This window comes from Barbus barbus (genome assembly GCF_936440315.1).
Source record: "Barbus barbus genome assembly, chromosome: 28".
NCBI lineage: Eukaryota > Metazoa > Chordata > Actinopteri > Cypriniformes > Cyprinidae > Barbus > Barbus barbus.
Genome location: NC_136756.1, coordinates 3,579,315 through 3,595,061, shown reverse-complemented (window position 1 = coordinate 3,595,061; position 15,747 = coordinate 3,579,315). Strand labels below are relative to the sequence as shown.

Below are 15,747 nucleotides of genomic sequence, written 5' to 3'. Positions count from 1 at the left end.
TGACAGAGTGTGTCTGCCTCCCGAACAGTGTTAGGTAGATTGTTCCAGAGTTTGGGTGCTAAATAGGAAAAGGTAAAGTAATTAACAAGATTTTAAAATCTATACGATGTTTGATAGGGAGCCAGTGCAGTGTTGACAGAACCGGGCTAATATGGTCATACTTCCTGGTTCTAGTAAGAACTCTAGCCACTGCATTTTGGACCAACTGTAGTTTGTTGATCAAGTGTGCAGAACAACCACCCAATAAAGCATTACAATAGTCTAACCTTGAGGTCATAAACGCATGAATTAGCATTTCTGCATTTGACGTTGAAAGCATAGGTCACAATTTAGATATGTTTTTGAGATGGAAAAACGCAGTATTACAGATGCTAGAAACATGGCTTTCAAATGAAAGATTGCCATCAAACAGCACACCTAGGTTCCTAACTGATGAAGAAGAATTGACAGAGCAGCTTGAGTGTTAGATAGTGTTCAAGGTTATTACATGTGGGGTTTTTAGGTCTGATAATTAACACCTCTGTTTTTTCAGAATTTAGCTGTAAGAAGTTACTCGTCATCCAGTTTTTTTATATCAACTATGTATTCCATTAGTTTCTCAATTTGGTGTGTTTCACTGGGCCGTGAAGAAATATAGAGCTGAGTATCATCAGCATAACAGTGACAGCTAACACCATGTCTCCTGATAATATCTCCCAAGGGTAACATGTAAAGCGTGAAAAGTAACGGCCCTAGTACTGAGCCTTGAGGTACTCCGTACTGCACTTGTGATCGATATGATACCTCTTCATTCACTGCTACGAATTGATGGCGGTCAAATAAGTACGATTTGAACCATGCTAATGCACTTCCACTAATGCCAACAAAGTGTTCTAGTCTATTTAAAAGAATGTTGTGGTTGATAATGTCGAACAAAGCACTAAGATCCAGTAGAACTAATAAAGAGATACAACCACGATCAGATGATAGAAGCAGGTCATTTGTAACTCTAATGAGAGCAGTTGCAGTAATATGATATCTAAATCCTGACTGGAATTCCTCACAGATACCATTTTTCTCCAAGAAGGAATATAATTGTGAGGATACTACCTTTTCTAGTATCTTTGACAGAAAAGGGAGATTTGAGATCGGTCTGTAATTAACTAAATCTTTGGGGTCAAGTTGTGGTTCTTTAATGAGAGGCTTAATAACTTATAAGGTTTTGGGGACATATCCTAATGACAGTGATTAATTAATAATAGCCAAAAGAGGATCTATGACTCCTGGAAGTAGCTCTTTTAGTAGTTTAGATTTAGTTGATTTTAGAGGATTTAACAAGTTTATACAATTCTTCCTCTCCTATAGTAGAGAATGAGTGGAGTTGTTCCTCAGGGGATCTATAGTGCATCTGATGCGATACTGTAGCTGACGGCTGCATGGTTACAATTTTATCTCTGATAGTATCGATCTTAGAAGTAAAGTAGTTCATAAAGTCATTACTGCTGTGCTCTTGGGAAATGCCAACACCTGTTGATGCTTTATTTTTCGTTAATTTAGTGACTGTATTGAATAAATACCGGGGGTTATGTTTGTTTTCTTCTAGAAGAGACGAAAAGTAATCAGATCTAGTTGTTTTTAATGCTTTTCTGTATGATAGCGTACTTTCCCGCCAAGCTATACGAAACACCTCTAGTTTTGTTTTCCTCCAGCTGTGCTCCATTTTCCGGGCTGCTCTCTTTAGGGTGTGAGTGTGCTCATTATACCACGGAGTCAGACTGTTTTCTTTGATCTTCCTTAAGCGTAAAGGAGCAACTGTATCTAAAGTGCTAGAAAAGAGAGAGTCCATAGTTTCTGTTACATCATCAAGTTTTTCTGCGCTGTTGGATATGCTGAGGAATTGAGATAAATCAGGAAGATTACTTACAAAGCAGTCTTTTGTGGTAGAAGTGATGGTTCTATCATACTTGTAACAAGGAGTAGAATTTACAGTTTTAGCTATATGGAGTTTACACAAGACTAGATAATGATCTGAGATATCATCGCTTTGCTGCAGAATTTCAACACCACTAACATCAATTCCATGTGACCGTATTACATCTAGAGTATGATTTCAACAATGAGTAGGTCCTGAAACGTGTTGTCTAACCGCAATAGAGTTCAGAATGTCTATGAATGCTGATCCTTATGCATCTTTTTCATTATCGACATGGATATTAAAATCACCAACAATTAAGACTTTATCTGCAGCCAGTACTAACTCAGATAGAAAATCAGCAAATTCTTTAATAAAGTCTGTATGGTGCCCTGGTGGCCTGTATACAGTAGCCAGTACAAACATCACAGGGGATTTATCACTAACACGTGTTTCTCTAGATAATGTTATACGCAGCACCATAACTTCAAACGAGTTATACTTAAAGCCTGCCCTCCGAGAAATACTGAGAATATTGCTATAAATTGTAGCAACACCTCCCCCTTTACCTTTTGGACGTGGCTCATTTTAATAGCAGTAATCTTGGGGGGTGGACTCATTTAAAGTAATGTGTTCCTCTGGTTTTAGCCATGTTTCTGTCAAACAGAGCAAATCTAGGTTATGATCACTGATCAAATCATTTACAAAATGTGCTTTTGTAGAAAGGGACCTGATATTCAGTAAGCCAAGTTTGATCAATTGTTTCTCTGTATTGTAAACATTTTTTATTTGTTGAACATCAATTAAATTGTTACTCTTAATTTGGTTTGGACGTTTTCTGTATTTTCTAGTTCGGGGAACAGACACAGTCTCTATAGTGTGATATCTAGGTGAAGGAGTCTCTATGTGCTGAGAATTAACTGACTTCTGTGACGTGAGGCGGCCAGCAGATGGTCGGTTTAGCCAGTCTGTCTGCTTCCTGACCTGGGCCCCAGTTAAGTCAAGTACGAACTCTAAGTGTAACTATGTGCCATATTTCTAGAGAGAAGAGCGGCACCACCCCAGGAGGGATGAACACCATCTCTTTTCAACAGGTCAGGTCTGCCCCAAAAACTCGTCCAATTGTCTATAAAGTCTATGTTATTCTGCGGGCACCACTTAGACATCCAGCCATTGAGTGACAGCAGTCTGCTATGAATCTCATCACCCCGGTAAGCAGGGAGGGCGCTGTTAGTCTGTCCTATTGTGGAAGTGAATACTGTTGATGCTGAACAGTAGCTGTGAGTGTTTGCAGACTCTCGGACTGAGCTTTACTCCACTCCAGGCTCTGGTGACTCAGGAATGGAGGACGTTGTCTTATGGGAAGGGAGCAGTTCCTATTTTTGAAAACTATTTTTGCTTGTTCAGAGCGTTGAGACATTAATGATCGTGACCTCAGGACATCAGAATCGGAGCAGTGCAATCCACATTCAGTTTTAGCCATGCATGATTATCAACATGCTGTTTAATATATTAGGATAGTAGGGGTGTAAAAATACTTTGACAGAATTCAGTATTGTGTTATGATGACTATTATAATAAACGGCGTGGAGCAGAATGCACAGATGAAGAGCACAGATTTCTGCTTCATCATTCATGAATACACACATCCATTCGAGCTAAGCCTAATTGCTGTTTTCATCTTGGGATTTTATTATGTGGATATTCTAAGAACAAATGTGCTTGAAACATGATGTTAATTAAAGGAATAATTTTGGGCGCGCCGAATACCTTGGGCCAAAGCAGGCCAAGTGGGTCTAGAGTTAAGAGTTAGAGACGGTAAGCACCGCTGTTCCTTTCCCATGTTTTTATATCAAGCTATCAGCTAGCATTGACACTTAAGACATTTAAAACAAGTTTAATGGCAAAACTCACTTTCAGACACCATCAAAATGAAATGATGGTGAATTAGTTCACCCAAAAATTAAAATTCTGTCATAATTTACTCACTGTCATGGCGTTCCAAACCCGTGAGACCTTCATTCATCTTCAGAACACAAATGAAGATGTTTTTGATGAAATCTGAGCTCTCTGACCCTCCATAGACAGCAAGGATACTACCACGATCAAGGCTCAGAAACGTAGCAAGGACATTGTTAAAATAATCCATGTGACATCAGAGGTTCAACTGTAATTTTATGAAGCTACGAAGCTTTCTTGTGCACAAAGAAAACAAAAATAACGACTTTATTCAACAATCCATTGTCATTGTCATCCAAAAAGTCATTGTTTTTGTTGTCTTTGTGTACAAAAAGTATTCTCGTAGCTTCATAAAATTATGGTTGATGTCACATGGACTATTTTAACAATTCAATTAAAGTTTATTTGTATAGCGCTTTTCAAAGCAGCTTTACAGAAGATTAAGTTTCTACATTATATTTAGGAGTAGGTTATTAGTGGTGACTATGACAGAAATGTACAGTAAGAATCATGCAGTTAGTTACAAATGACACAATCAAACAGACGGTGAACACTATTAACTGCAATGATTAAATGTTGCGATTAAACTTTGGGATTGTGATTAAATGTTGCGATTAAGCAAAATCTGGTAGTTTTACATGTTGTTCCAAGGTTAACATCCTCTGAGGTCTTCTGGGGGGTTGGCATCATCTCTTCTCAGGTGTTCGGTCATCTCAGATCTTTGTAAGGCTTGGATCCAGATGTTTCTATTTTAATGATGTCCTTGCTATGTTTCTGAGCCTTGCTCGTGTGAGGATATTTGCTGTCTATGGAGGGTCAGAGAGCTCGGATTCCATCAAAAATATCTTAATTTATGTTCCGAAGATGAACGAAGGTTTTACGGGTTTGGAACAAAAAGTATTCTCGTTTTTGGGTGAACTGTCACTTTAAGTTTGTTTTACGATATAATATTAATTAATTTCCCTCCTGCTGGTGGAATGCTGTGACGTTTGCTTCAGAGAGGTGTGTTAAGGGTAGGTTTGACAGCAGTGCGGTCCCACGGTGGAAAAGAGGTGTAGCTTATGTGTTTTTTTTTTTTCTCTTTAATTCCAAATGTCTTTTGAAACTTTCAAATACATTCACTATAATGAGCATGCATTGGTGTTTGGCTGTAACATGAACAGGTTTTCCTTCAGTTTCTGTGCATTGTCCAGTGCTGTGAAGGCCAGCGGGGTCACATGGACTTCTGTGTGAATCTCCGTGAGAAAGCTGCTTCACTGTAGAGCTGTCCATCTGTTCAGAAGCGCTGATAAGGGATAAACTCTCTTCGTTGGTCCAACAGGTTGAGCGCCCAGGGCTGAGTGGACACACATCTGCTGCTCTTCTCCTTGTCTGTTGTAGTTATGAGACAGAGTTTGAAGGCAGTATTTGGTGCAAACAGCTGGCATATGTTAGCCTATTTAATTAAAGGTGAACGTCTGATTTCAGCAGCTTGTACGAGGGCTGCTTTGACCGTGCTTCATGTACTGCTGCGTAATCGTTTTGACTGCATTCATTACTACGGCTGGTTATACTGATGTCCGATTCACAAGGTTGCATTTGGGTTTGATTGGATTTACTTGAACAATGACAGTTTTGATAGGAGAAGAAAGAAAGATATTCTCTGTCAATAATAGGAATGGTGATGAACTTTCCTTTCTAGTTCATTTTTATGCATGCTTTGTGGCTCTAGTGCCGCAGAAATGACCATAAGACGGTTTCTACCATCTCTCTGCAAGGTATCCCAATTAAGTGAAAAAGCTGGCTCAGCAGAAACTTCACACAAGACACCTGCAGGTCCAGGACCGATCTTAACCTTTTTTTTGTTGCATTTTTTAAAAAGGCATGCATTTACCTAGATCAGACACAATATCAGACCATTTAAACCGGGATTTATCAGTGATTCAGTAACACCCTTTTCATCAGTCCTGTTCATACTGGATGACAGCAATGCCGTGCTCCTGCCAGATCATGCTTAGTTTTTTACACCAAAGTTTGAAACCAATGAGATGTCATTGTGGATGGAGCTTCCCAGACCAATGCATTAAAAATAGAGACTAAACGACTAATATTAAGTGGTATTACAGTAAATCCCTCAACTTCCACAAGGAAAACCATAAAAAGCACTGGAGTCATGAGAATATGAGGCATGTGCTCTCTTTAGCTGGAGAGGCCACATAAACGGCTTGAATTGTGATCTCTGACACTTTCACGTTCAGTATCTCTGGAAACTTGTCACATCTGTTCTGGTGTGAAGGTTGAAATATAATACAAAGAAACAAGTTCTAATAATTATGCCTTTGTAGACAACTTCTCTAATGCATTTTATTGATGTTTGACATGCAAAATAAACTTCATCGCAGAAATAGTGTTTTAAATGCAACATGACACATTTACAACCCGTTTTGTTTTTGTGATGTTACAATTGAAGTGAAACAAGGCATTCAATGAGAAAAATGTAGTTAATTTAGCATTTCAGAATTTGCAGCCAGTTGTAAAGGACTAGCACCTACTGCTTAAAAGAACAAAATTTTTTCTTTAAGAACAACATGTACTTGATTTATTCAGTTACAGCGCTACTGAAATTATAGACCTATTGCTTCAATGACTGCTAATTAAATCTGCATCATGTTAAACTCATATCATACTCATATAGCGCTGTAGAAATAAATGTGACTTGACTATAGCTAGGTCTAAATTCTTCGGATCACGTGTATCATTGTCATATATCGTCATATCGCGCAGCCTTAAAACTTGATCTGTTAAAGCACTACGGCATTATTGACATAACCGCAAGACTTTCTGTGAAGCGGTGAAATGATGAGGTGTTGTGAAAAGTGCAATACAAGTAAATTAGACTTGACTTGATACTAGGCATGTCCCAATCAAGATTTGGACCCGATCCGATCTGAGTCATTGAATATTGAGTACCTACCGATTCCCGATCCTATACTTGTATACACCTAGTTAGTCCTGGATGATATGGCCAACATTTATAACACAATATATTTCTTAATTTCGGTCGATACGATATAATTCCGATATCGATATGAACACTATTTAAAAACTGCCAAGAACACCCACAACAGATGTATGTACCTACAAACTTATGAAAAATGACTTTGCCAAGTCTATGAAACCTCCTCCTATATATTATTTTAGAAAATAGCACAAATAAATGAATGCTCATCTTAGCCTTCATACAAACAGGATATGTGAAATCCCTGTCGAATACACATCTCAGAATCACCTCAGAATTCTTAATTTTTAAAGAAGTCTCTTCTGTTCACCAAGCCTGCATTTTACCCAAAATACGGCAAAAACGGTAACATTTAGAAATATTTTTACTATTTAAAATAACTGCTTTCTATTTGAATATATATTTAAAGTGTCATTTATTCCTGATTTGAAAGCTGATTTAGCATCATTACTCCAGTCACATGATCCTTCAGAAATCATTCTGATTTGCTGCTCAAAAAACATTTATTATTATTATTATTATTATTATTATTATTATTATATTGAAAGCAGCTGAAAATAAATTTTTCAAGTTTCTTTGAATAGAAAGTTCAGAAGAATAGCATTTATCTGAAATATAAATCTTTTGTAACATTATAAATGTCTTTATCATCACTTTTGATCAATTTAAAGCATCCTTGCTAAATAAAAGTATTAATTTATATAACCATAACCCCCCCCCCCCAAATAAATAATATTTATTTATATTTATAGGCCTATATACTGACTCCAAGCTTTTGAATGATAGTGTATAATGTTACAAAAGCTTTTTATTTCAGATAAATGCTGATCTTTCCATCTTTCTATTCAACAAAGAAACAAGAAAAAAAAAATTACTCCACTGTGTTCAACATTGATAATAATCAGAAATGTTTGTTGAGCAGTAAATCAGTATATTATTATGATTTCTGAAGATCATGTGACACTGAAGACTGGAGTAATGATGCTAAATCAGCTTTGAAATCACAGGAATAAAATACATTTAAATATATTCAAATAGAAAGCAGTTATATTCAATAGTGTTCAATACAGTTTTACTGTTTTTGCTGTACTTTGGATCAAATAAATGCAGGCTTGCTGAGCAGAAGAGACTTTTTTAAAAAACAAAAATCTTACTGTTCAAAATCTTTTGACTGGTGTGTGGGCTTATTATTCTTATAGATTGAAACAAATGTGCTTCAGCCAGGATAAAGAATATGAAAAGTGCTGAAGAAAACTAAAAATAATTGAGCAACAACAGAAGCATGTTGCTGGAGACGGGCTTATTACTGAAAATGCAAACTGGTTTTCTGCCAGCAGGAGGCGCTTTGAGAGCGGCAGAAGTAGCGGTTGCCCCGGGAACGGCTGTAATCAAATATTTAGATATTTTTGCACCCTCAGATTCCAGATTTTCAAATAGTTGTATCTCAGCCAGAAAACCTATTTATTCAGTTTATGTACACTGCCCTCCAAAAGTTTGGAAACGCCCTAGAAAAGTGGGGTTTTGGACAATATTGGCATGAATCCTTTTTAATTTGTGATAACTTTGCACTGATAAGGGACAACACAAACTACGAAAACATATTTTATTACATACACAGTTTATACATAGAAAAAAATGAAATTTTCGATTCATTAAAATATCCAGCATTAGCAGCTATTACAGCTCTGCATAATCTGGGCATCCGAGCTGTCAGTTTATTCAAACATTGACGTTGAATTGGCAATCAATTGTTGAAGCTACAGTATTAAGGTGTGCTGACCCAGAAATCTTTTAAAAACCTGGGTCAAGTTTAAACCAGTAACCAGGCATCACAGCTGGCAAAGGGGCATGTCTGACTTTGACATGTATATATTGCCATTATTATGTTTTATTGCTGGTCTTCAATGATAATGTCAAGTTACTTTAATATATTTGTACCAAAAAATGAAAAGGATTTATGCTGATATCGTCCAAAACCACACTTTGCCAGGTCCAGGGTCACATATTTGATAGATATCTTTAAATAAATCTTCCATCTAAAGTTTTGGTCATATGGCCCACTAATAATCGTGTTAAATAATGTGATTACAGTATTGACCAAAGTAATCCTGATTAATATTTTTGTCATAATGGAGCATCCCTGCTTGATGCTGAAAGGTGAGAGCTGGAGAACTGATTGTCTCTGTCCTTGTGTGTTTGCAGTCACCCCTGATCTGTCTCCAGAGACCCTTCCGCTCGCGGCGCCTCGACCCCCAGCAGCCACCGCCGGCCCGCGAGCGCACCGCAAGCACAGCGAGGGCCACAGCGGGCAGCCGGCGCGCGGCAGCATGGAGGTGGGCATGCGTGTGGTGCGCGGCCTGGACTGGAAGTGGGGGAACCAGGATGAAGGAGAGGGGCACGTGGGCACGGTGGTGGAGATCGGCCGGCAGGGCAGCACCACCACGCCCGACAAAACTGTGGTGGTGCAGTGGGACAGCGGGACGCGCACCAACTACCGCACCGGATACCAGAGCGCCTACGACCTGCTGCTGTACGACAACGCACAGATCGGTGAGACCCAACACCTCCTCCAGTTCCAGCCATGCTAAACACTGCAGCAGCTGCAGAAGCTTATACAGCGCTGGCCAAAATCATCACAACACTAGTATTTCACCAGATAAAAAATGGTTTTAAGTCAGTTATTTCTATCTTTTACTGTGGTGTGTCAGTAGGAAATATCTGTTTACATTTCCATACATTCATTTAGCCATTAATAGTAATAATCCATTGAGATTTTTGAGATCTGATCTGATCATCATCCAGATCATGAAGAAACAGAACAAACTGAGACTAAATCCAGAAGAATTGTGTCTCCAAGATGCTTCAAGAAAGCTACTTCAAGATGCTTACTGGCTTTAATAGTTACACCACAGTTCTGTGCATCCCTGAACTGATTATGTGTCTTTCAGATGAACGAGATCAATGTCTGTCTGTCAAACTGCATGACATTACTATGAATGAGATGCGTTGCTTCTTTCCTTCCTTCCTTTTTTACTTTTTACTTTTTTACTTTTGTCATTTAGCAGACGCTTTTGTCCAAAGCGACTTACAAATAAGAAAAAGTAACTAAAACTAAAAAGTTACAACTCTATAAATACTATCTACCCACATATTTAAGAAAATAAAGAAATTAAATAAAATTAACACATGCATATAACAACATTTCAATAATAAACATATCAATGAAAAAATTAAATAAAAAGCTACTACTATCCCTTGCCGGTGTCCCTGCCCGGTGGAGTCGCACGGTAGAGTCGATGGTCTTTACACTCTTTGGTCTTCACACTAAGAGGGCTTCACACGACGACTGCCGCGGTATAATAACCTTTATTATACCAATCCAACAAATGATCATTTCAATTCAGCTGGACCCACTTTCCTGTTTATCAACTACAAATGGCCAAGCAAGTGCACACACTGACAAGATACACGATACAGTACGAGACCAAACGCGATTTCAGCAACTCTCATCCTAGTAAACAAAATAAGCGTTTCCTAGCAACGGCAAATGCGCTAAACACTGAGACAAGTAAATACACTTACGAGCTGATTTTAAACTTCCGCTGATAGACTGCTTCTCTTAAAGACCACTTCATTACACTGCCTTCTGCTGGCGCTTGAACCCACTTTCCTGTTTATCAACTACAAATGGCCAAGCAAGTGCACACACTGACAAGATACACGATACAGTACGAGTACTTTTTATCTTTCAGCAGCAGACTGTGGCTCTTGTTTATAAGGAAATGCTTAATGCTTTTGCCGCATCATTAAATCAGTCTCATCTGCCTCAAACGACGTGTTTCTGATTAATGGAGCGAAAGCCTCAGGAAAACAGACATGCAGACAGACGTGAGCGTGTTCAGAGACTCACTGCGCTGCTGTCGTCTTCAGCGTTTGCTGGATTCTAGCAGAAGATGTGCTGATCTTTCATTTAATATACCCTTGTGTTCACTTCCCTTTCTTCCTCGTAGGTGTCCGACATTCAAACATCATCTGTGACAGCTGTAAGAAGCACGGCATCATGGGAATGCGCTGGAAGTGTAAGGTGTGTTTCGACTACGACCTGTGCACTCAGTGTTACATGAACAACAAGCACGACCTGATGCACCCCTTCGAGCGCTACGAGACGGCGCATTCGCACCCGTGAGTCTTCTGTCTGTTCTCTGCATGACTCTGTTCCCGCTAGCCTTGTCTAAATGTCAGCCCACTGCTCTCATTCTCATAGAAACATCAGCAAGCATAAGCGTTCATTTCTTTTCTGATGCAGGACAAAAGACAGATTCTGTGTGAGTACACTTGTGACGATAGTGATTGTATGAATGACCTAATAACTCAAAATGTGTGTACAGTAATGCACTTACAGAGGAAGTCTTTTAGCCAACACCAGAACAAACAAGGCTAGAGTGAGGAAAATTGCTTGCTAAACCTGCCAAGCTGTTTATATCTGTTATTTCAGCTCATCGATATGCGCTAGGATACCTGATGCCTCTTAATGGCGTAACAAAATATTAATCCATATAAAAAACAAGTCCCTCAAAAGAAGGATTTCCTTTACAGTTCAAATAATTTTTTTTTGTTTTTTTTTTGTTTAGTTTTTTTCAGTATATTTAATATGTGTATTTCTGTAAACACAGACATTTTGCAAACAAACACTTAATATTTTATGCAGTGTAGCTTCTCAAGTAAATTTATTTTGTTTCAAGGATATTTTTACTGGAAATTAAGAAAAATAAAGACTAGGTAGGAAAACTTTTTTTTTTAGTGCAGAACTTAAGCTGTATTTATTCTTAAAGGTGATAGTTTGGTTGCTATGGAAGAGGAATTAAAGTGTGATTCAGTTCAGTTACAGCACTTCTTTGTGTGGGATCTACTCTTCAAATGAGAAACTCACAGAGATCTACCAAATGAAAAATAAATGCATAAATAATAAAATGCATATACAATACATCAATTAAAAACGCTTGTTGGGATGTATCTTTATATTGCATTCATTTATTTATTAATTAAAAAAATGTTCTGTTCTTAGTACTGTGTCTGCATTTACCTAAAGCAGTGGTTCTTAACCTTTTTTACTCCAAGACCCCCTCCTCTCCAGATCAATACTGCAAGACCCCCCAGCATTTTCTCATAACTAAAACCTCTGTATTCTAGTGTTATTACTTATCCTGTTGCACTGCAGAAGCTGGTCACGAAAACAAATTCCTCGTATGTGTAAACATACCTGGCAATAAAGCTTGTTCTGATTCTGATTCTGATTCTGAACAATTAACAAATAAGCACAAGTCAACCTGCCATACCAAACAAGACGACATGGAGTTACCAAAGGACTGCATATAAACTACGGATCCATTCAGAATCACTAAACGCACCATAATACTAATGAAAAATGAGACCATTCTGAAAGTATGGAAAGGTCATCAGTGAACAGTTCCTCTGTCAATCAGTGTTTGGAGCTTCTGATGCCCATATTGTACAGAAACACCACTGATCCTCACAAACGTCTCCAAAACACGCGAGCATCCGTAATAAAACACTCGCTACAACTACGTGAATTTACTGAACTGTGTTCGAGCAGAAATATGTCATAGTGATCAGTAATAACAGACACGCGCACGCCTAATGAACTCCTGTATGTCACTGTAATCATCTTTTCCTTGATTACAGTCGGCATCCATCAAAACTTGACTCTTACAACAGTGGCTTGCTTTATCCAGCCGAGAGCTGTATCATATGCTCATGCAGCGGTCGGGTGTTTTGAACCGCTGTTCAGTCTGTATTTCACAAACGGCTTGAGCTGCTTCAAAACAGAATGCATAGAGAGGTGGTGCTGTTATTCATTTATATATATTTTTAAGTTATAAGTACGTCTCGCATCCACACCCCCCTCGTTGAGAACCACTGACCTAAGCATATTTAAATGATGTGTGATCTACCAGCATTGCCTTTGCGATCGACTGGTAGATTGCGATTGACCTATTGGGCACCCCTGAGTTACAGTGTGTTTCACTGTTTGTGTGTGTGCTTACAATATCCAAGCCGGTCTCCAGTCTCAGCTGCGCTGCTTGACTTGGTACACGATTTAAAAAAACATCTTCAGGAGACACACACGCACACACACACACACACACACACACACACACACACACTCACTCTCACACTGCCACCAGCAGGTGCTTAAAGGCATAAACACCCTCATTTTACTCTGCCATTAACAGAGAGAGAGAGAGATCCACACAAATACAGCCGTGCACCACTTCACTGCGTCACCATATCTATTTATACTGTTATTCAGGAAATAGTTTGGATTATCTCTAGGGATGTGCAGTACGGCTTAAAATCATATCTGGACATTTTTTCATGCTTTGTTTTTCAATCAGAGGAATCTTTACTGCACTCGGCAGAGTTCTGGTACAGGAATCAGAATTGATTCGTTCTTCGTTCTTGATTCAGTGTTCTGGTCCGAGAATCGTTCGTTCTTTCGTCACGTGAGAGCCACATGTGCTGTATTAGTTCACCTCCTGAGTCCCTACTTCTGTCTGGTCTGTTCCAAAATACAGACGTACAATATACAGTAAACAACATTTATTATCACACTGTTATTAATATCATTATAAATATTGAGCACAATAAAGCTAAAACACTGCTTTAATGCATGTGCGCATTGATTATCAAAAGAATGCTTTGTTGCAGCCCTATGGCAGTCCTCGCGGCTCACACGGTCTTCAGTGTCAATCTTTCACAGCTTGATACTGGAGCAAGTTGATCGCGTACAGTTGTGTTCAAATAAATAGCAGTGCCTTAATGAAAGTGAATAAAGTGCAAATATTTTTATTATTTTTAAAACACTCCACTTTTTTTGGAAATACTCCACTTTTTTGCTAATTTTCCAACTCTCCCAGAGTTAAACAGGTGAGTTTTACCGTTTTTGAATCCATTCAGCCGATATCTCTGGGTCTGGTGGTAGCACTTTTAGCATAGCTTAGCATAGATCATTGAATCTGATTAGACCGTTAGCATCTCGCTCAAAAACGACCAAAGAGTTTCGATATTTTTCCTATTTAAAGCTTGACTCTTCTGTAGTTACATCGTGTACTAAGACTGATGGAAAATGAAAAGTTGTGATTTTCTAGGCCAATATGGCTAGGAACTATACTCTCGTTCCGGCGTAATAATCAAGGAAGCATGGGTGCAGCAGGAGCAGTGATATTACCCAGCGCCTGAAAGTAGTCCCCAGCTATATCATAACTAGTTACCTAGTGGGGACTACTTTCAGGCGCTGGGTAATATCACTGCCCCTGCTGCAATTTTATGAATTTATGAAGATTTTATGAAGTCTGTTTTTTTTTACAGGAGGCAAAGAAAAGGAATATTAATCTGTAAAAAAACTAGCAGTATCAACATTTTTGTTTTCAAACTCAAAGCACTTAGAAACAAAAGACATTTTTTAAACTTCAGTTTAAATGACTGAACTAATATTTAGTTGCATAACCATTGTTTTTGATAAGTGCTGCGCAGTCGACCAGCTTCTGGCACCTTGAAACAGGTATTTCAGCCCAGGAAGAACCAACTGCGTTCCACAGTTTCTGTGAATGTTTGGGTTTTATTCAGAAACTACATTTTTAATGTCACGCCACAAGTTTTCAGCTGGGTAGAGGTCAGGGGATCTGGGTGCAGATGGACTCATGTCAATGTCAAGCAATCATGTGTTTCTTTTAATGACAGCAGTCAATATAACAAACAAACAACTATTTGAACTTTACGTTGAACTAAACTATGAATGCAGTTTGTTTTTTTTCAAATTCTGTTTTCTTTTAAAATTTTTCTGAATTCAGTTTTTTTTTTTATTATTATTAAATTGTATTAATCAAAAGCATACCTAATTAATTCAAATGATGAAACTTATACAATTCAGCATCAGTTTATTAAAAGTTGAACAAAAATGACATGTTCAGGGCCGTATGAAATGTGATGTTTTCTTCTCACCTTATGTTTAATTCTGGGTTTTAGCATGTCTAATTATTTGAATGAATAAAAACAAATCGAACGTCTTCTGACTGAATTTTAGCTCTTTCTGAAGGTGATGATTGGCTGGATCTTTGCCGTTCGGACTATTCTTCCATAAGGTTTAACAGTAGTTGCTCATGTTCATTCACGTGTTTCGGGTTTTTGTTGCCATTTTAAAGCATTTGAGATCGTTTTAGCTGAGAATCCTATAATTTGCTGCACTTCTTTATAAATTTTTCCTTCTCCAATCAACTTTTTAATTAAATTACGTTGTTGTTCTGAACAATTTTACTTAACAATTCAGAAGGAAATCTAATTTATAACAATGTGTGACACATTGCTTCCCTTCCTCCTTAATAAAGGACACCTGTTTTTTCACAGAATGAATATATTCTGTAATTAACCTCCACACTGCTATTATTTCAATGCATTACTCAGTTCCTCAGAACAAGCAGCACATATGTCATGCCAACTGGGCTGTTGTTTCTCTATTACACTACTACATCCACAAGTAACTGATTTGCAGCGCAGGCATATCACTACTGCTAATACCAGTGGTTCATCAGAGGACTGATGTTGTACCGCTATGTTTTGAGCACACCTGTATATAGCAGCTCTGTGTCAGAGGTCATGTGCAGGCTGAGGTAACGTGTGTTTTTGTGAAAGGACACAATTGGCCATATGGCCTCCCATATGTTCAACAGAGCAAGGAACAAAACAGCCTAACTTGTTAATCGGCTAAGGCAGCTACTAGTTAGCTTCTGTCACGTTGTCTTCTGTAATCTTTCTGGTGTCAAACACGGATGCTGTTACTGTAGAAGAGTGTAGAGCTCATCGGGTCTTTCTCACAGTAATA

At 38.3% G+C, this 15,747-nt stretch overlaps 1 protein-coding gene across 3 annotated transcripts in view; it reads left to right on the top strand.

The window, feature by feature from the left end:
- Nucleotides 1-15,747, top strand: part of LOC306848681 (E3 ubiquitin-protein ligase MIB2-like) — an 86,917-nt gene that overhangs the window by 18,632 nt on the left and 52,538 nt on the right. For all 3 annotated transcript variants that reach the window (XM_079383372.1, XM_079383371.1, XM_079383370.1), the window contains exons 2-3: nt 9,051-9,398; nt 10,859-11,030. In XM_079383372.1, coding sequence (XP_079239498.1) covers nt 9,051-9,398; nt 10,859-11,030 — 520 coding nt within the window. The remainder of the gene's footprint in view (nt 1-9,050; nt 9,399-10,858; nt 11,031-15,747) is intronic.